The 22,333-nt window shown below is 34.6% G+C and overlaps 1 protein-coding gene across 2 annotated transcripts in view; it reads left to right on the forward strand.

The window, feature by feature from the left end:
- The window catches only part of LOC143246472 (integrin beta-PS-like), a 46,270-nt gene that overhangs the window by 7,694 nt on the left and 16,243 nt on the right, over window positions 1–22,333 (forward strand). For both annotated transcript variants that reach the window (XM_076493240.1, XM_076493239.1), the window contains exons 6-13: window positions 670–898; window positions 1,196–1,367; window positions 2,389–2,472; window positions 3,483–3,746; window positions 4,166–4,245; window positions 7,277–7,328; window positions 20,493–20,648; window positions 22,077–22,219. In XM_076493240.1, coding sequence (XP_076349355.1) covers window positions 670–898; window positions 1,196–1,367; window positions 2,389–2,472; window positions 3,483–3,746; window positions 4,166–4,245; window positions 7,277–7,328; window positions 20,493–20,648; window positions 22,077–22,219 — 1,180 coding nt within the window. The remainder of the gene's footprint in view (window positions 1–669; window positions 899–1,195; window positions 1,368–2,388; window positions 2,473–3,482; window positions 3,747–4,165; window positions 4,246–7,276; window positions 7,329–20,492; window positions 20,649–22,076; window positions 22,220–22,333) is intronic.

Genomic DNA, 22,333 nt, shown 5'->3' on the forward strand with positions numbered 1-22,333 from the left:
AAGCTATGGAACAAAATTGTCCATAACAAATGGAGTTCTACAAAATATTTTAATGTTTTATTATTAAGATATTATTACCTTACCACACCCCATGGGTAAAAAAAAATCATATAACCGAAAGAGTTTTATAAAATATTGTAATAGTCGTAACATTAAGATTGTGAGGAATTTGGAGATTCCATATGAAGTGCCAAATCTTTAAAATTAGCTAGAACTGTCAACCAAGATATAGAAAAATTCTTGTCTGCTAGAAGTATTTATTGTAATTGTAAACAAAAATGTAATGACTTTGAGGCATAACTTCATACGTAGAAAAATCTTTTGCATCCAAAAATGTTGCAGGTAGTATGTAATTTATCAGACAGTCAGTATTTACTGGTTTTGGCCTATACAAAATAGAAAAACTTATAAACTGTATAATATTTTTATAACATCTAATGATAATTTTGAAATTCATAAGTTATTATAATTCACCAGTCAAGGAAGAATATGCCATTAACACGGAATCTTCCATCATGTAGTATTATGCGTGTTGTAAGTGTTGAAATAATAACCAGTTGTAGAAAAATTAATATTAACATTTCTTGAGTTAATAGTATTGCAATAAGGCAAGCAGTGATTAAAGTGACATGACAATGGAGCTCTGAATATGTTTAATGTTTCTTCTAGAAAGTCCATTTTCCTTGAATGTGGAGTTTCGGCAAGCAGTGGACTATCCAGTAGACCTGTATTACTTGATGGATCTATCCAAGTCAATGGAAGACGACAAAGATAAGTTAGCTGCTTTAGGAAACTTGCTGGCTACTACCATGGGAAACATCACAAACAATTTTCATTTGGGATTTGGATCTTTTGTTGATAAGGTTGTTATGCCCTATGTCAGCACCATACCTGAAAAGTATGTGCTAAATGCAAGATAAGAATCCTGTAGTTTTCTTCTGATAGTAAGAATTTGAGTTTTTTTAACATGACATAAACTGATAAATTAATGTTTTGTGTTTTTTGTTTAAAATCAGTTTATTCTCTTCATTGATTACTGAAAGTAGCATCTTTGTCTCTGAATAAATATGTAAGGTTTCACCTGACGTGAGTGTTTTTATTGTCTCTTAAAGCTTTTTAACCACATTTTTTTAACCTTTTGATTATGATTACAAATATGTATATATTTTAAATCCTGTAATAACTTGTTTTCTAGATTAATAGAGCCCTGCACAAATTGTGCTCCTCCATATGGCTTCAAGAACCACATGCCTTTAAGCATTAATACAAAGGAATTTGAAAAACAAGTTAAAGCTGCCAGTGTTTCAGGGAATCTTGATGCTCCAGAAGGTGGCTTTGATGCCATAATGCAAGCAGTTGTTTGCCATGTAAGTTATTATTACAATATTTATTTTTTAAATGTATAGACCTATTCAGTTGTCCCCCAGTGGCACAGTAGTATGTCTGCAGACTTGTATTACTAGAAACCAGGTTTCAATACCGATGGTGGGCAAAGCACAGATAGTCCTTTCTGTAGCTTTTCATAAAAGCAAACAAAAACAAAAGCCTTTTCAGTTCAAGGTGAATTATTAGTGTTTAGCCTTGATTTACAGACTGAAGCCAACAGCTACTGACTGTATCATCAAATACATAACGAAATGTCCATTAATTAGTTTTATTGGCAAGATATTAATTTTCAAAAACATTTGATAGCCTTTCTAGCTTTGTCATAAATATGAATAAAAAACAAGTTAATAATCTTAAATTATTATCCATGATGAAAATAGCATCTAGTACACCATCAAAATGCATCACAGTAGCATTTAGATTTTCATTTGATATCGTAATGATTAGCTATTATAAATATATGGATAGAATAATTTACCCACCATTATTATATCATCAATGTTGGACCATTTCTGCTCCAAACTTTACTATCACAGTGGTATAGACAAATTTTGGGTTCATGGATGTACAATAAGAGTGACACTCAGATCTTACTGTTTGGTCAGACAAGAATATCCCAAGAGTTGGCAGTGGGTGCTGCTGACCAGTTGCTTTTTCTCTAGTCTGTCAGTTTGAAAATAGGAGCATTGATCTGACCTATTAAAAAAAAAAAGTGAATGACTATTATAAAACTTGTATGAAGCAGTTATCTGAAATAATGCAACATAATTTACATGAAACTTGATTTTTTTATGGAGTGAGAAATGAAAATAATACCAACCTTGTTGCTTGGGGCAACCAAACTGTTGCCAGTTCATACAATGAACGTGTTGTGTTATAACTTTTTGAAACTTATCTAAGAGTGAAAAACACAATTTAATCATTACTGTATTTTCATCTGTTCTTTAATGTTCTATCTTTGTGAATGTGTATTCATACTATTTTATTGTACATATTTTATAGGATCATATTGCATGGAGAAACAAATCAAGAAAAATTCTACTATTTTCCTCGGACAGTGGTTTTCATCATGCTGGTGATGGAAAGGTTAGCGTATTGCACATTTTACAATGTCCAGAAATCTGTCATAGTTTTTCTAAAACCCAACTGCAAAGGTTTTTTTTTTTTATTCAGTTCATGAAAAAAATATCCATGACTGAAATTACTTACATAAGAATTTGGTGCACTTATCTCCTTAGTCTAAAGTATAGTTAATATCATGCCTAGTTAGATGTAACTTATAGAACAAGATTGTTACTTTCATTTGTAACTGCTGATTATCTTTCCCTGTTTCTTTATTTTCTGGTATTGTTTCAATGGTCTCTAAGTAGTTACATTATCAAAAATACACCATTTTTAAATGAGCCATATTTAACAATCAATAAATAAAGTAAGTTAATATGAATGGCTATACATATATTTCATTTTTGTGAATGTTTTATTTCAACCTTCCTACTCCTAAGTGAACTCTCAATTTGGCTATATAATACCACAGAGCATCTAGAAATCCAGTTTACAGTGGCCTCAGATGGCCCCCTGGCCTTTGAGTTTTTCCTATAACATAGTGTTTGAGAATTTGTTTTTTAACTTATACTCATTTCTTATATGTTTTGTAATATATTTTAATACTAACTCAAAATCATTGTGAACAAAACAAATTCATAATTGGATACATCAAAAGATGTATATTTTTTTAATGCTCACATGCCCTTATTATAGTTATATCTTTGAAACAGAGACTGTTTTATTATATTACACTATCAGCAGATCACTATTGTTTTAAACCTGTTTTATCTTGTGTAAGAAAATCCAGCTGAAGGTTCTGACACAAGAAATGAGAAAACACTACTGGAAAGTAAATTTTGTTGTTAGCATCGTATTGTTGAAAGGACAATATCATTTGTACTTGTGTACATGAGATCTTAAGTAAGCTTAATATAGAACTTACGTAGGCCAACTTAAACCCTGCATTGTGCAATCTTTCTTTTACTTTTAATTTAAGTGATACAAAACTATGTTCATAAAAGATAGCAGATTCTGCCTTTATTTTATGATAGTTGGGAGGTATTATCAAGCCAAATGATGGCCTCTGCTACCTGGATAAGTATGGTAATTACAACATGAGTATCCATCAAGACTATCCATCTCTCAGCCATATTAACATGGAAGTTAAAAGAAACAAAGTGAATATCATTTTTGCTATCACGAGTGATCAGTTTCTCATTTATAAGCGACTCAGTGACCAGCTGGAAGGGTCTACTGTTGGAAGATTAGAAAATGATTCCTCTAATATAGTGGAACTCGTGAAAGACCAGTATAGTGTAAGTTGTACGTGTGAGTATTAATAGCCAGAAATGTATTGACTGTTTCTTATAACATATTTTGGTCAATATTGTTTTTCTAATATTTTTATCAATTTTAATATTTACAGATTTAAAGCAAGTTATTACTTTTGACAGTTTTTAATTACAGCTAGTAAGATTTATTCTGATCTTATGAACTTCTAATAACAATCAGTTTAATAATGCCTTACATGGCAATTTTTTGGTTTATAACTGTATTTCAAATGTAAGAAAAAGCAAATTATATCCACCAACAAGTTTTATCTTTTTTCTCTTTAATATTTTTTTGAATATTCAACTTACACAAAAATATTTGGTGTATTTACATTTTAAACTAAGAAAATAACCAAACTCAAATATAGACTTGATTCACGATATAAATAATTTTTCTTCCACAGAAAATCACCTCAACAGTCAAACTGCAAGACAATGCAAAAAGTGAAATTATTGATATTAAATATTATTCTTCGTGTCTTGGGTATGAAGGTTTAATTATTTTATTTAAAAGAAGTTTTATATTTAACCCTTTTTTTTATTCTGTGCTCCATATTTAAGTCTTCATATTAATTAACAAAGACAGTGACAAGATTTCATTAATTAATTCCCATATTGTATTTAGGTTTACTTCATGTGAAACACAACATTTCTGTGGGCAGATTTTTTTCTAATTGGGTTTTTCCAGTTTTAGCATGTAGTGTATTTTAAAATTTGTGAATGAAACCTGAATCTTTTTCCAGAATATTGCCATTTTCTCCAAAACAGTTATTTGAGTCAAAAAGTCAAAAACAAATAAAATACAGCATTTTATGTGTGTAAAGGTTACTGGGCTTCTTGTACTGTGTGGATCTGACTTGAGTGTGGAGAAAAAATATTTCTTGTGTTTTTGAAATATAATTCAGAAATTGAGTATGAAAAGAAATACCAGAATAAACATCTGGTGGGATTACAATGTTAGAGAGAGAATGTAATTATTTGTTTATCTGTAAACAAATGCCATTAAGTTCAAAACAAATTACATGATATGCCACAGAAACCCCTGTAGTACTGCAGTTATATCAGTAAATACAAGAAATGCTCACTGTTGAATTTACTCAATAAAACTTAATGTTGGACGTCAGATTTCCAAAGTTCATTTTATTCATGCCTAGGACTCATTATGAACATCTTACATTGCACAAACCCTCTGAATTTTTTATATTTTCCTGCTAATTTTTGTTCTAGATATTTTTAATGGATAGAAAATTATTCTTTAGAGTCATCTCATTCAGAAAGAAATATTGTATTTGGCTATTCTCCATGTTTCCATGTTACAACAGGCATTTAACACTGAACTCCATACTTCTGCCTGTACCCTCTTTACTCAGTACCCAGTGTTCTAAAAGTAAAATGAATAGTTCTTTTTTAATGTGGCATAGTGAATGTAAATTTTAGATGTGAAACTGTATGAGCTTAGAAACACAAAGAGTTATGAAAAAATGAAAACTAATAAAATTCCAGGACCAGATGATATTACAGTAGAACAAACAAATTGTTTGTTAGAATGTTGTATAGTAAAGTTAACAACTATTATCAACAAGATTTATGAAAATGGTGGAATACCTAAGGATCTGTGCACATTTATCATTGTTGTGCTTGTTGAAAGATCTGGAGCCATCAAATATGAGCACCATCGAACCTTTAGTTCAATGAGCTATGTGAAGAAGATCCTATTAAAGATGTTGATAATGAGAGTTTGAATTAGAATAAGACCAAAGATTTTAAAAGTTCAATGTAGTACAAGAAATATTGTCTTCATGATACAAATGCTTTTAGAGAGGGCAATAAAAATAAAGGACCTTTTCTTGTGTTTTATTGATTATATCAAAGTTTTTGATAGAGTCAAGCATGTGGAGTTAATCAAAATTCTGGAAGAATTGTATTTTCATGATAAAGACTTGAGAATTATAAGAAACCTCTATTGGGACCAAACTGCAACAGTAAATAGATAGAAAATAAATTAAGTGATTTCACCCAAACTAAGACAGGCATGAGGCAAGTTTGTGGCTCTAATTTTTTTAACCTGATTTGTTTAATTCGTACATTGGGATTTACCAGGGCTGGTCATTGGTGGTCAGAACTTAAACAACTTGCATTATGCTTATGACAGTTCCATAGCTGATTTAGAAGAGAAGCTGTTTAGAAAAATTTGTCAGTAAAAGTGTGAAGAAGAATTAAAGTATTAATTTTAGCAAGAAGAATGTATGATTACCACAAAGCAGAAGAAGATAATTCTTGTATATAAGTAACAGATAAGGAAAGTCAATCGATTTAACTACATGGGAATTGGAGAATATTGGATGATAAATGTGATCATGAAATAAAATGGGGAATAGAGGTGGCAAAAGATTCATTTCAGGAAATAGAAGACATAGTGACAAATAGTGAAGTTTTTACAAGGATAAAATTAAGAGTTTTGGATTGCTATGTTACACCAGTTCTCCCATATGAATGTTGGATAGTATCACCTTCTATGGAAAAGAGAATTGAATTGGTTGAGTTGTGGTCTTTAAAGATATGCTGGACTACTCACACTTCAGATGAACATATTTTATTGAGAGCAGGTTGCAGGAGAGAACTGCTGACTAACATCATAAAAAGACAGTTGGAATTTGTAGGACATGTTACAAGGGGAAAAAACTGAAAGGTTGAAGGAAGGAAAGACCATGGAATACAGAGATCGACTTATGTCAAGAGTCTATCAGAATGGATCAATGTATCAACATTTGAGGTTTTTTCTAGCTTAGGATAAAGAGATACATGGATGACCATGGTAACCAACATTCTGTTTTAATATGATATCCAAAGAGATAGGGATGATACAAATGCTCATCATTCAAAAACTGGATGTCGAATAAGCATATCTTATGACTTGTTCATTATTCTAGCTTAAAGGATGTTAACTGTGATTGTGTTTCATCTTCTGATTCTAGCATCAAGTTTTCCATTAAAAACATTAACCCCATTGATCTTTCATTATAAAAGCATAATTATGTTGTTTGTGTTATATAATTTAGTGCTTTTTTGAATAACATATAGAAACAAAAACATAAGTAGTAGTTTAAAACAGTTTCATTTTCTTAATTGGATGCATGTACTGGGTAACAAATCAACAAAGGTTTTAATGATGTCAAAGTGAGTATAGATCTCACTTTTACCCTGATCATTTGGTCAATGTGTAATGCCAGAGTTAACGAACAGCATGAGTTAAACTAATTCAAACATTTTCAACTGTAGGAAATAAAATAATTTTTTGTTAATGCAGAATGTTACTCACGTTGAAGAAAAACTATATTTTTTAAACATGTTCCTTTTATAAAATTTGTAAAAATAAACTTCAGGTATACAACTCATGAAAATGAAAGGTGAATTTTTTTGGTGTTTTTTTGTTTTACCCAGAACTATATGTGTGTATCTTCTTGTACTGCTCTTTCTGATGATTATTTATGTATAATTGGTGGTTTTATATTCAGAGGTCAGAGACGAAACACCAATGAATGCAAAGGCCTGAAAGTTGGTAACAGTGTAAGTATAGCTGTAGTGTTTGTGAAAGGTTGGTAATAAGATGTAAACCTTCTAAGTACGAGTGTAAGCTTTTTAAATAATCTATTCTATACAAGTAAGATTATTACTGCTATTTCGTGATAAGACAATCTATCAGCTGGATAAATTGAAATTATAAACAGCTCAATTGTTGCTTCTGTTATGTTTCTCTTACAACTAAAACACATAGATTTATAAAATCAGTTGAAGATTTCAACATTTTTTGAAAATGCACAGTAATTTACTGTTTGAAGCTAAAAACAAATATTGAACTAAAAATCTGTGTTTTCCAGTGAAACGTGTTGCACTATATTCAGGAAGTGAGAGAAACACAGGAAGTTTCACTTATATACACAAGTAAATGTATGTGTATAATTTGCATATTGAACAGTAGCACAGTTTACAAAATTTATTTTTGTAGCACCGGGACCTAAATCTCTTTCTCAGAATCATTTTGTTTTAACTAACTTCTTATGATTTCTTATATTTATTTCATTTTTATGATTCTATTCCTTTAAGTACTTGTAAGTTGTCCCTCTCAGTACCATTTGAAGAGTTTGTCACATGTTTCGTCAAGGCTGAATCACTAGCTTTTAATTTATCAGAGGGATTTTTATTTTCTTTAATTTGAAACTTCAGATTTCTATTTGTCTGTCTGGTATAACTTGAACCAAATTACAAGTTGTAATGAGGGTCTAATGTTAGAATTCAATTATTTAAAATATGTAGTAATTGATATATTTATGATATGTAAAAAACACTGTAATAAACTACAATTAATTAAGTTTGTGGTTGTACCAGACTACAGACAATAGGTAAGGGAAACAAGGAAAGAATATTTTTACCAAATGTTCCATCATTGTCAATAAAAATAGATATTATGTTCATGAGTAATGTGGCATGTCAAATAACCTTTACTCCTCAATTAAAATTAATTAATATCATTAATTAAGTTAAAATATAACTGACGTAAAGAACATATGTGGAATATATAAAATCTGTTGTAACTGTGGTTTAAGTTGTATCCAATGCAGTACATTACTTACTCTCATGTGAATGGCTATTCTTGTTCATTGTTGCTCTCTATATGCCAAAAATGTTTTTGCATGCCAAAAGCCTTAAATCTTCCACATATTTAACTGACTGATTCTAGTGTGTCTTGAATGAAAACAATCATGCAACAACCCTCCACATACTTTTGTGCCACGTGTGACTCCTCTTTTCAATTCTACTGAGTTTTTGTTTGGCAGTACTTGTGTTCTAACATTTAATTTGTACTCTCTTAAAGTGTTTTATTTTTATTCTGTTTCTATATCTTTTGTATTAATTTCTCTCGGCATATTTACTCTTTATTATACAGTAGTGTTATTTATAAAGTGACTTGTTCCAAAGTGGAATTATTTTGTATTTCTACCTAGTTACAGAATTTATATATTACTTAATTTAAAATCCTCTTTTCTTTGTTTCTTCCAACACAGTTGTGTTTGGTTATTCATTTTGCATTATGAATTCTTTTGTTACCAGTTTAGAGGTTATATGTTCTTTTTGCATATTTACACAGACTTAATCCAATACACAGTACTTCGTTGGAAAATATTCAGCTTTTCTTCATCAAGAGTTTGATCATCTAGGTAACTGATGTTCATCAGGCCTTACTTTGAGTTTAAGGAACAACACACTTTGACATACAATCTGCCAACTTTAGAAATATAATACTTTATATTGTTATGGTTTTTGAATACTTTTAACATTATTATCTGTACTTATTTGAGTTTTATAATATAAGTTTCATTAGTTTAATAAACACTTAGTCTAATTCAGCTTAAAAATTAGGCTTAATAACATTCTTTCTTTTATACCACTACTACTTGGGACTTTTGTTATTTTACGATTACTGGAATATCAATAATTAGTTTAACTGTATTGTTTTTCATTTATGGATCACGTCTTTTACATAGGTTATTGTTTATGTACGCTTATTTTATAAATTCCTGTTTATTTTCATTTTTTTACTATTGTTCTTGTTAAGTTAAGATTTTTAACTTAGCTTAGAGATATCCTTTGTCCTTCACTTTTCAATTAGGTTTAACACATATAACTTGTTTTCAGTTTACTTGTAGTTCTCCTTGAGGATTATTGCTAATTACACTAAATATCTTGTTAGGTTTGACTTTAGAAGTGTCTGTTAATTTCTTACCTTCATTTTATTTGATTTACACTTTATACATCTTACCCTTAATTTCATTTGTGTGGGTCCCCTGTAGGCTGGGGTCCACTTTGCCTGCTCCCAGTATTACTTGCTTTCCTTGTATAATGGCTGAACCCATAACAGACAGCATAATTTTATCCCTTCATTCTTCTTTAGTATAAGATAATAGATTTTATATCCCCTATGATGATGGGTTTTCCACTTCCTTACTATATTCAGATAGGATTTATTCAATTTTTCACATTAGTTTTTCTCCTTTCATCAGTTTTTTCTCCAAATTATTTATTTGTAAATGTCACTCTCGTTCAGGTCTTTCTAATTGATTTCCTGACCAGTACAAATCTGGGTTTCTATGTTTTCTGGTTCAACTACCTCCTTTGATCTATATCATTTATTTTATTTACCTCTATTTTGTGATTCATGATATGTTCCTTTCAACTTTTCTATTTTTTACCATTTTCTACATTTCTTTTCAGTTAGTTCCACATGGCCTTGTTGGTCCAGTACATGCTTTAATTTGCTTCATCATCAATTCCTCATTTCTTTACTCAGATCAAGCACCTTCCCTTTTTCTACATATCTTAACTGTTGTCCATTGGAGGTGCTTCATCTGTCAAGAACTGGAACTACTACTCACACATTTGTTTTCAGTTCTTTATTTTAGGTAGCTGTTTCTTTCTTGTTCGGACATCATTATATACCTGCTGCCACCCTTCACTCTTTTATGAGACTATGGCTTACTAAGTTACCTTTCAGTATATGTACCTCTTATTTTCAAGGCATTTCAACTCTTTTTCTTCGTGGATCCTGCTCTATAGAGAGAGGTTTCTATCCAGGCATACTGAAACTAGTAAAAGCTGCACAAAAAACATAATGATTTAACCATTATAATTCCATAGCCATGCAATGTATGTTGCAGAAATGGAGTGTTCCACAAGATTGCTTATAGGTTCATCCTTGCAATAAATTTGCTTCATAAGTTTCCCACTCTCAGACCATACTTACTCAAGGACTACATGGATAAAGCAGAAGAAGATAGCTGCTTATCCCTACCTGTTATGGTATGCTTTACAAAATTTGGTTTTGAGGTAATCCGTTGCACTGTCTTGAGAAGTGTCACTCCTCTGTACTCCACTATGCTTTCTCCTCCCTTTGCTTCTAGTGGAATTTGAGATTCCTTACCATTTTCCAGTTCCAAGCCATTGGGGTAGTGGACCATGGAAGCTTCCTTCTTAATATGATAATGAAATGCAAATAATATATATATATATATAAATTATTGTAAAACCATTCAGTTGAAAGTAGAGCAGTGATTTTCTACTCGTATGCGTGGCAAATCTTTCATTGTGTAACGTGGAAGTGTGCCATCAGAATTGCAGCTCACCTCTTCAGTTGGGAGCCCTCATTTTACCCCCATGTGAATATCAATTCCCAGTGGCTGGATTTTGGGTTTAGACTTAAACCAATCAAAGTAAGTCCTCGCACATGTATTACAGATGTCTGCATTTTGTCACTCATTTCTACTCTTGTTACTTCATTCATGTAGTGTGTCAATGTGAAAGCACTTGCAGATTATTACGGTTCTACCCCTTCCACTATCCCTCAATGGCTATCTTCCTAAGGATGTTCCTGTGCTTGAGGAGATTTCTATCATTATATATCTTTGAGTGATATAGTTTACATCATACAGATATGTTTTCACTGCCAGATGTTGGATTCCCAGATCAACTACAATTTCTCTCATTGTCATATAACAACATGTGATCTTTCTTGGATAAGGGAGTATGAGATTACCTTTGGTCTTATGAACTTGAAATGAAGACTACATGATCTACTCTCCTACCCACCCCCAGCCACCTGGACCAGCCGATTGACCCAAGGAGGACCACCCAAAGGCTGCCTGTTTACAGGAATTCAAGGCCAAAGTGGTGTGTTAGGGTTGGACCCCTCAACCACCAGGATCCTCTCTTCCCCTTCACGGGTTGCCACGCACAGCAAACACGTGGGTGGATGTTTAGATCCCATAGGAGGTAACCAGAAAGAACAGAACCATCCCTTGGAGGTCCTTTTACCACGTACAGGAATCCACACCGAGGGGTCCAACCCTAACACACCACTTTGGCCTTGAATTCCTGTAGGCAGCCAGCCTTTGGGTGGCCCCATGGGTCAATCGACTGGTCCACTTTCGATAGAGTCAACCAAGTACCAGTGTTGGAAGTTCTCAACGGGTATTGTGGACATTGTGTCTGATGCTGGTATTTGGGTATAGTGCTCACGAAACCCTGGCTTTGCTGCAGTGTCCTTGCATGACATTGTAGTGCATCCCCTTGTAGGGCTCTATGGTGGGTGGGGTCAGTGGGTACCAACATTTTCCCTTTTTCCTATGGATTCTCCTACAAAAAATTTAAATAAAACAGTGAAAAAACAGTCAACAGGTAAACAACCACATCTTGAAGACTTTGAGCAGAAATATTCAACATCTGAAACATACATACCTTATTTTCTTATATTACATTCTCTTTCAGAAAATCTTTTCGGGCAAATGCCCCCTTTTTTATTCAGAAGGGACTGGAGGGACTTGCTGGCTCTCCAAAGTCCGTAAAGAAGCTTCGATCTGGAGACATATTGGTTGAAACATCCACATCCCAACACAGTGAACTCCTCTTGAATTTGAAGGCAATTGGGGATGTACCTATTGAAGTTACCCCTCACGCTACCTTGAATTCATCACGAGGAGTTATTGTTGAGACGGATTTGAAGAACATTCCTGAGTCAGAGATTCTCGCTGGTTTCTCCACTCAAGGAGTTTCTGCAGTAAGGCGCATCTCCACTTGCAAAGATGGAGTTACACTGCCGACAGATATCCTGTTTTTCACATTTACATCACCACGTGCACTTGCCACCATCAAGGCAGGTAATCTAAATTGCAGGGTATGGCCATACATTTCAAACCTTCTCCTATGTTTCCATTGTCAGAGGTTCGGCCACTCAAAGACATCATATCGTGGTTCCCTGAAATGTGCTCATTGTGGTGGCAAGGACCACGATACCAATGGGTGTGGCACGGACCCACATTGTGTCAACTGCAATGGTTCTCACCCATCCTACTTTCGTTATTGCCCAAAATGGTTGGAGGAAAAAAAGGTGCAGCATTTGAAATCAACTCATAACATTAGTTATCCTGAGGCTCAGAAATTGCTGTCCGCCACTTCATCTCGGACATATGCTACTGCACTTTGTTCCACACCCACAGTGGGAGTGCAGACTGTGCCTCCAAGAGAATTGTTCTCAAAACAAATGAAAAGCCTTTTAACCTCCATGGTTAAAAAGGTTGATGAATTATCTTCTACACCCATCTCTGTTCCTCCCATACATTCCAACAAACCCCAAGATCCATATCCTTTGCTTTCAAATATAGGCATTTCTTCAGATACATCTTTTTCTTCCACCCCAAGATACAAAACAATCATTCATTTGCATCCTCAATCACTGGAATCCCCTTACAACAACAAAGACCTGACCAATCGATTCAGGGCAGGATCCATGGAGGTGGATAGACTCCCTCTGAATAAGGACAGTGAAGAAAAAAGACGTGGTCATAAACAAAATGGTTCTCCAGCCACTTTGCCTTCCTGTCATAAAAATGGCCTCCTTGATACAATGGAATGTCGAGGTTTACGTTCTAATCTGGGTAACATCAAAACACCGATTGCTTCCTACCATCCTGTATGTCTTTCCTTACAAGAAACATTTCTGAAACCTGCCGGTACAGTCACCTTTTGGCAGTTTTCTCTGTACAGAAATGACAGGCTGTGTGATGAATGAGTACATGGAGGGGTGGCACTGCTGGTTGATCAGCATGTGCCCACCCTGTCTTTGTCACTCAATACACCCTTGGAGGCCATAGCCATCTGTGTTTCCTTGGGTCATACCATCACTGTTTGTTTTCTCTACCTGTACCCTGGAGAGACACATGATTAGTCAGACCTTGATGCTCTCGTTGAACAGTTGCCATCTCCCTTTCTAATCCTGGGGGACTTTAATGGACATTATCCCCTCTGGGGAAGTGCTGTTATTGATAGGAGAGGTCGCTCTGTAGAATGTATGCTCTCTGATCACAATCTTTCTCTTTTCAATACTGGTTCTTCCACTTATTTTCACTCACCTAGTCAGTTCTTTACTGCTATTGATCTCTCGGTTTGCTTCCCTTCATTATTCTCCCATTTTTTATGGAGGGTTGACAATAATCCACTAGGCAGTGATCATTTTCCTATACTTTTGAGAGAGACTGGCCATGGTCAATGCCACCCTACCTATGTGCTCCGGTGGAAGCTGGATAAGGTAGACTTGTCCACTTTCACTGCTCTCGCAGAACTTGATCCTGCCATCATCAGTCAGCCATCACTAGACGACTGTGTGGCAGCAGTAATTGACTGTATTATACAAGCAGCTGCTCAGTGTATTCCTAAAACCTCAACACGTTCTCCATGATATCCTCGTCCGTGGTGGAATCCTACTTGCCACTTAGCATGGAAGGCTCAAAAATGGGCCTGGGATACTTTTCGTAGATATCCCACACTTTCAAACCTCGTCGCTTTCCAATGGGCCCATGCACGTGCTCGGTGGGTAAGATGTCAAAGCCAGAAGGAATTTTGGATTAAGTTCACAACCAGCATATCTTCTACTACCATTTCCAAGGTTATATGGGACAGGGTTCAAAAGGTCAGTGGGAACTACAATTCTGTCCCCCTCTCAATCTTACTCTCTGATGGCCAAGAGGTAGCTGATGTCCAGAGCATCACCGATACTCTAGGTGAAAGCTTTTATCAGGTATCTAGCACTTCTGCTTGGTCCTCCACATTCTTGGCCATCAAGGCTCGGGCAGAGCGTTCACCTCTTTCCTTTCGAACTGGCTGTTTCTTTTACTACGATCGTCCCTTTACACTGGTGGAACTGAAAATGGCCCTTCATCGGTCTGGCAGTACATCTGTTGGACCTGATGATGTACACTATGACATGCTGCGCTATCTCTCTCCTGCTTCTCTTGATATTCTTCTAATTGTTTTTAACCAGATCTGGCAGGGGAATGTTTTTCTTAATGCCTGGCACCAGGCTCTTATCTTACCTTTCTCTAGGCCCGGGAAAGATTCCTTCAAACTACCATCCAATTGCTTTGACAAGCTGTCTCTGTAAAACCTTAGAGAGGATGGTTAATGCTCGTCTTGTTTGGTTCCTCGAATCAAACAACCTCCTGTTGGCCACCCACTGTGGGTTCTGAAGAGAGCACTCCTCCATGGACCACCTAATTTGACTTGAAACATCAATCAGAGAAGCCTTTCTCAAAGGACAACATTTTGTATCAATATTTTGTGACATTGAGAAGGCTTATGACACAACATGGAGGTATGGCATTTTGCAAGACCTTCATATATATGGGTTACGTGGCTATTTACCCATGTTTATTAAAAAATTTTTAATGGACAGGAGATTCCAAGTTCGTGTGGGTTCGACACTTTCCCGTTCTTTTCTACAGGAACTTTGGGTCCCTCTGGGCTGTGTTTTGAGTGTCACACTTTTCAGTATAAAGATTAATGCCATCACTGAACAACTCCCTCTCACTGTTGCAAACAGGCTCTATATCAACAACTTTCACATCTTGTGTCAGTCGTCGAGCATGAGATATATTGAGCATCAACAACAAACTGCCCTCAGTTGTGTACTGAAGTGGACCACTGCGAACGGCTTTTATTTTTCTCTCTCTAAAACCGTTTGCATGCACTTTTGCTGCCAACAGGTTTTCACCTTGATCCTGAACTCCGCATCGGTGTAATTTCGCTGCAAGTGGTCCCTTGGACTAAGTTCTTGGGGTTTATCTTTGACCGTAAGCTTTATACCACACTTAAAGCAGCTACAGGTTAAATGCACAAGAGCACTGAACATCCTCCATGTCCTCTCTACCACCAGATTGGGAGCGAATCAACGATCAATGTTAAAGATATATTGTGATCTTATTTGAGCAAAACTCAACTATGGATCAATGGTCTATGGCTCTGCCAGACCCTCAGCCTTAAAGATGTTGGACCCCATTCATCATCATGGACTTTGACTCTGCACTAGGGCTCTTCGCACCTCCCCAGTTCAAAGCTTATACATAGAATCTCATGAACCTTCTCTGCATCTTCACCATTTGCAACTGTCTTTACTATATTCTTCGAAACTTCATTCCTTACCAAAGCATCCCACCTGGGCATTTGTTTTCCTTCCTCAATGGGCTATACCTTTTCAGAACAGACTATCTGCCATCGTTCCTTTTGGCCTTCACATCCAGACGCAATTGGATAAATTGGGTCTATCCTTGGATAACATTGCAGAATCCACTGGTCATCCCATCCCACCATGGCTTATTACAGTCCCCAAATGTGATCTTTCTTTTAGTCATCTGAGAAAGGCAGATACTCCCAATTGGAAGTATCGTCTTTTATCTACTGAACATCTTTCGAACTATCTTTCCATTCCAATTTATACGGATGGTTCCAAATCAGGTAACTCTGTGGGCTCTGCCATGGTTTGTTGCAGTTCGGTGGTTGCGCACAGAATCCCCTCTACAGCTTTTGTGTTCACTGCTGAACTGTACGCCATGTCTTTTGCCCTGGATCATATTGAAGCTAAGCAGTACTCCAACTGCACTATTTATACTGACTCGCTTAGTTCTCTACTATGCCTGGAATCCCTTCATGTTGGTTCACACCTTGTTCTCGTTGATATTCAAAACTGACTGGCCCATTTTTCATTAACATCTACTTCTATTCTTTTTTTCTGGATACCAAGCCATGTTGGTAATCGTGGGAACGAGCTTGCAGACACAGCAACTAAATCTGTCTGCTGTCACTACTGTGCCTATTCCGTACGTGGACTATGGTCCTCAAGGCTCACCTCCATGCCAGCTGGCAATCAACTTGGAGTGAGCAACATGACAACAAGCTTTTCCAAATAAAACCCTATATTAGACTTTGGCCATCTAGCTTCTGTAAAGTTCAGAATGAGGAAGTTGTTCTAACTAGACTACGCATTGGTCACAGTTTTTTAACTCATTGTTTTCTTTTATCTGGAACTGATGCACCAGTGTGTAGTTTGTCTAACACTTAGATCACAATAAGCCACATTTTACTTTCATGTCATCATTGTGAATCACAACAATGACACCATTTTAAGCATGTTGTGTCTCAAGGTTCTGTCCCGTAACATTATACAGTGTGATTGGTGATGGTGACACTGTCCACCTTGATAAAGTTTTTAGTTTCTTAATGGCCATTAATCTTTTTAATATCATTTAAGTGTTTGATATTTATTCATTACACCTTTTTAATTGTGGTTCCCTTTTAAGAGTCTCAATCTCTCTAGTTCAATTTGAAATTGGAAAATGGCCGTAACATTAAATAACTCGACACAGGGACTGGAAAGGCCAACTTCAGATGACTAATGCTGCTGCTTGAACTATCCGTTTGAACTACCCGTTAGTCGTCCTGGCGAGTTGTTATTACAATTTTGCTGCATATCTTTTAACACTTTTATTACTTTACTTTTGCTGCTGGCCATAATGACACATAACCTGGAACCAGGACTGGAAAGACCAACTTCAGGTGACTAACGGTGGTTCTTGTACTTACCTGTTAGTCTTCCTGGCGAGTTATGATCATTACCATTATGCTAAAGAAAGTCCTTTACAACTTTGTAGACTGGATGTCAACATTGGTTTTATGCCATTTATGTGTTTAATTGCTGTTTTGTTTTTACCTTCATTTCCTTTTATGAATTTTACTACATTTACTTTACTTTTACCTTTTTACTGGACATTTGGTTAATTATTATTACGATTTTGCTACATGTCTTTTAAAACTTTTATTACTTTACCTTTTGATAATGGCTGTTATGACACATAACCCGGAACCAGGACTCGAAAGGCCAACTTCAGGTAACTGATGGTGGTTTTTGTACTTACCTGTTAGTCTTCCTGATGGGTTATAATCATTACTATTATGTTAGAGAAAGTCCTTTACAATTTCTCTTACTCTACTTTCTCTCAACATTGTAGACTAGGTGTCATCAGTGGTTTTATGCTTTTTCTGTTTTTTAATGTTGTTTTGTTTTACCTTCATTTCCTTTTATGTATTTTACTACATTTAATTTATTTCTACCTTTTTACTGGACATTTGACGCAGATAGTCTAGCTGCTTTGTGCTGTAAAACACTAAATCAACCAACCAACTAATCATAACTTTAATATATAATATATGGTTCAGATCAATATTCTTCCATAGTTCTCTTCAATTTGGATATGTTCTTCTGATTTTTGCCCACATATTTTACATTTTTTCACAATGGATGAATAATATGCCTGATTCGGAAGTGTTGTGGTCTCCCACATGATTTTCAACTCTAAAGATTTCTTCGAGGGTGTCCTTTGGACACTTTTGAAAGATACTTCTTTGTTACCCTCACATCTGTTTAGTGTAAGATTCTGCCTAGTTGTGTGAACAGGGGTGATAAACCATATTGGAATTTATTATTTTTTGCAATACTGAAAATATATTTTAAATAGGTAATTACCTCTTTCACACTTCCTTCTCTTCCTCCCCACTGAAAACTGGTGATTCCATCTTTCTGCCTGAATTCAAAGCGATAATTTGGTAGCATTGAATAAAAAGAGTCACATGTGTGAAGAGAGTATGTTTTACTCTTATTGGTGAAGGATTGTCATGTGATGATTTGCACGTAAGATGCATTGGAATCAGTCAATTACCAGATATGGGAGATTTGAAGCTTGTGGAAAGTGCAAAAATTGTTTTGCTTATAGAAGGAAGTACTGAACAAGAGTAGCTATTTGATGTTTCAAATTAAAGGACATTAAAATACCATTCATAAATTAAAAACTAGAGATTCAGCTTAGTGGAACATGTGGAAAACTCTTCAATTAATATTAAAAGAGACAGTTTACATATTCTTAAAGTACGGTCACAAAATAAATTAAATATAAATATAAATAAATCAATAGAAATTACTTAGCACAAATAATTTTTTTATAAATATTTACATCTTTATTTCATGGAAGTACATTTCTGGAAATCGATTTTGTAAATAGTGCCACTATACAGTATTTAAATTGATTGCATACATTTACTTAGGTGTATAAGTGAAATTTCTTGTGTTTATCTTGTGTCTGAAGACAGATGAGCATGTTTCACTAAATGTGTTTTAGATTTTAAGCATTTTAAATATATACACTGCTGGCCAAAATCTTAAAGCTAATGAACATAAAGAAAAAATATGCATTTTGCATTGTTAGACTCAACCACTTATTTGAGTAGAGCTTCTTTCTTTTGAAAATAAGAAAAGAGAAAGTAAAAATAAAAAACTTTTTTAGCATTCAATAGGGAAAATGTGAATACTATGAAATTAGCCTAAATACTAGCTGGTCAAAAGTTTAAGACCAGACCAAAAAAGATGTCCTAAACAGGGTAGGAAATGCCCAACAAGAGATATCAGTGGTGAGTTGCATGGCCGTAATTGCAAATAACTTCAAACATTCTCTTTGGCATGGTTGATATAAGCATTTGCAGAAGGCTGGCTGCAATGTTATTCCAAGTGGTGAAGCTAGCTTCACGAAGATCATGCACTGTTTGGAATTGATGTTCATTTATATTGGTTTATAAATTTAGTTTATTATATTTAGTTCGGGTGAACACGCTGGATGGTCCAAAAGAATCACGTTATTTGCCATGAAAAAATCCTTTGTCCTGTGGGCATTGTGGATTGCAGCATTGTTCTGCTGAATGGATCACTCAATAAGGATGCTCTCTCCAGCATGCTACTGTCGCCAGCTGTTGTTAGATGCCCCTGTATAATCTGAAGCTCCATTGTTCTATGGAAGTAGAAAGCACTCCAGATCATGATGGAACCTCCTCCACGACACAGTGGAGGAAAATGTCTATGGTGGGATATCCTTATCGTGCCAGTAACATTGGAAGCCATCTGGACCATACAGGTTAAATTTTTTCTCATCAGAGAACAAAACCTTCTTCCACTTTTGTATGTCCCATGTTTAATGCTTCTCAGTAAAGTTTAACCTAACTGTTTCGTAGTGTGGAATGAGGTGTGGCCTTTAAAAACGTTTACAGTTTTTAAAGTCTTTCTCTCCTAGATGCTGTCTTATTGTTCTTGAGCTGCATTCTGCATTCATAAGGGCCTTAATCTGGTTTGACAGTTGGCTGGTGTCTTGCCAGACAACCTGTCGAATCCTCCTGCTGAACGCCAGTAAAATTTTCTTGGGCCGACCACTTGAAATTCTTGTTCCATATCCCTTAGGGTCTTTTAAGAAATTTGCAACAGCAGTTTTACTATGCCCAATCTTACCAGCGATGGCACATTGAGAGAGACCTTGCTTTTGCAGCTAGAGAATCCTGCCATGTTCAAACTCTGTCAACTTTTTAGCCTTTGCCATGTTTTTACCCGATGTAGCACAGGAGATGTCAGTGAGAGATGTTGACAACGCTAATGCTTGAACATAAATGACTAAATTTTGTTACGTGTTTACAGATTAATGCTTTGTTTCAGTATGGTCTTAAACTTTTCACCAGCTTGTATTTAGGCTAATTTCATGGTGTTCACATTTTCTCTATTCAATGCTAAAAAGGTTTTTTATTTTTATTTTCCCAGTTCTTATTTTCATCTTTTGAAGCTCTACTCAAATAAGTGGTTGAGTCTAACAATGCAAAATGTATATTTTTTCTTTATGTTCATTGGCTTTAAGATTTTGGCCAGCAGTGTATGTTAACAAATATATCTCTTATATACTAGAATGTTGTAGACATAGTGATAAAAATTATAAGGTGATTTCTGAACCAAATTATACACTTTTTTTCCAATCTTTTGTTTCTTAGGTAAATTTTGAAGCCAGTATTGAGGTAAAAAAATGTCCAAAAAACAAAGCTGAATGGAACCAGACAATTCAAATCTATCCTGTTGGTTTGAATGAAGCTTTATTGATAGACTTGGAAATTATCTGTGAATGTCCATGTGAGAAACCATGGAATGAGGTAAATCTAAAGATATTGTACAAAATCCAGTGAAACTTATTTTTATGAAGTGTGACATGAATATCAAAGCTTGTTGGATGAAAATAACTAAGAAGTTTAAATCATTCTCTCATCAAATAATTGAAAACAGTAGAGATTTAAATTACTGAAGAAGTAAAATTTGTGATTATTATTATTATTATCGTGATATGGTTAATATTAACACAAAAATATAGTATTTATAATCTTCATGTGAAAGTTTAAAAATGATCAAAAATGTAAAATAATTTGATATTCTCCCAGTTTTCACAGTTATTCAAAAGATTGGAAAATTACATATTCTACCTACTGAAACCCCTGTTTTTTTTTAATTGAAATCTTATTTTACTGCAGAATTTGGCATTGGAAATCACATTTTGGGAATTTTATCTTCCCATTATTGTAGATGACTTAAACACTAAAAAGAATTCTGGTCTCATTTGTTTTCAAATTTCTCTTAAAAGTTTGCTTCACATTTTGTAACCACAGTTAAAGAAATGTTATTGATGTTTGTGTGACAGGTAACATTTTTTTTTTACTCAAGCAAATTAATCATTGCTTATGTGTGTGGGGGGGTTATATATACATATATAATACACACACTCACATATGGAGAAGATTAATCATTCTTTTCTAAAAATCATTTGCATGTATACTGATTGACTGGTTTGTTGCTAGAAATGCAAGCCTAGTGTTGTAGGCAACACTTTCTAACCTATGTATATTTCAGTGGTTCTCAAGTCCTGTTTGCTCAACAATGCAAAGATAAAAACATTAGTGAATGGACAAGGTTATCACACATTTTCATTAATTATTTAGCTTTTGTGATGAACAAAGACCAAAACTTCTACATCATGAAAGGCGTTTTTCATGTGCGAAAAGTACTGGAATCTTAACTAGTTTGAAAGAATTTAATTTGTTTGTTAAGTACTTTGAAATACTTCCTTAAATTTCTGTGGTAGCTAAGTTCAATTTTGGGGTTAATTTTTTTGGGATTAGAAAATAATTTTTTTTGGTTTTCATGGAGAGCTATATCGTTAAAATATGTCAAGTACTGTTTCAATTTATAGAAATGGCATTTCACATAACATTCCTACAGACTTCTCTTGATTTGATATTTTAAAAATTATAGTTTTCCTTAATTTTTTTTTAAGTTATTACACCGTAAGACAAAACCAGTAAGCGTATTTGTTGAACGTTAATATTTTAACACATTCTTGATATTACTTATTGATGAAGACTATTAACTTTTCAAAGTGAAGACAAAGTTTGTTTTAGGTGTAATACCATTAGATAGTGGTGATTGGGATTGAGTTGTGGTTTACTTTGTGATAATGAAATTATGCAAATGTATTTTGTTTTGTTTACATTGTTTACGGTTGTATCATTCTTCATGTCATATTCTTATAGGAAATAAACAGTGATAAATGTACCCATGGTAATGGGACCTATGAGTGTGGAATATGTAAATGTTATGATGGTCGTTCTGGAAGAAAGTGTGAATGTGATTCGAAAGGTGCAGACCTTACCACAATTGAAGCCAAGTGTATCTTGTAAGTATATAAATAATTCAATGGTGACTTACTGTGTTTAATTAATAACACTATGTTACAAAATTTTTACTATCCCTTGTTCCTGGGCAGAAAGTGTTATTTCCCAATTTCTTA

This window comes from Tachypleus tridentatus, chromosome 3, assembly GCF_004210375.1.
Source record: "Tachypleus tridentatus isolate NWPU-2018 chromosome 3, ASM421037v1, whole genome shotgun sequence".
Taxonomy (NCBI): domain Eukaryota; kingdom Metazoa; phylum Arthropoda; class Merostomata; order Xiphosura; family Limulidae; genus Tachypleus; species Tachypleus tridentatus.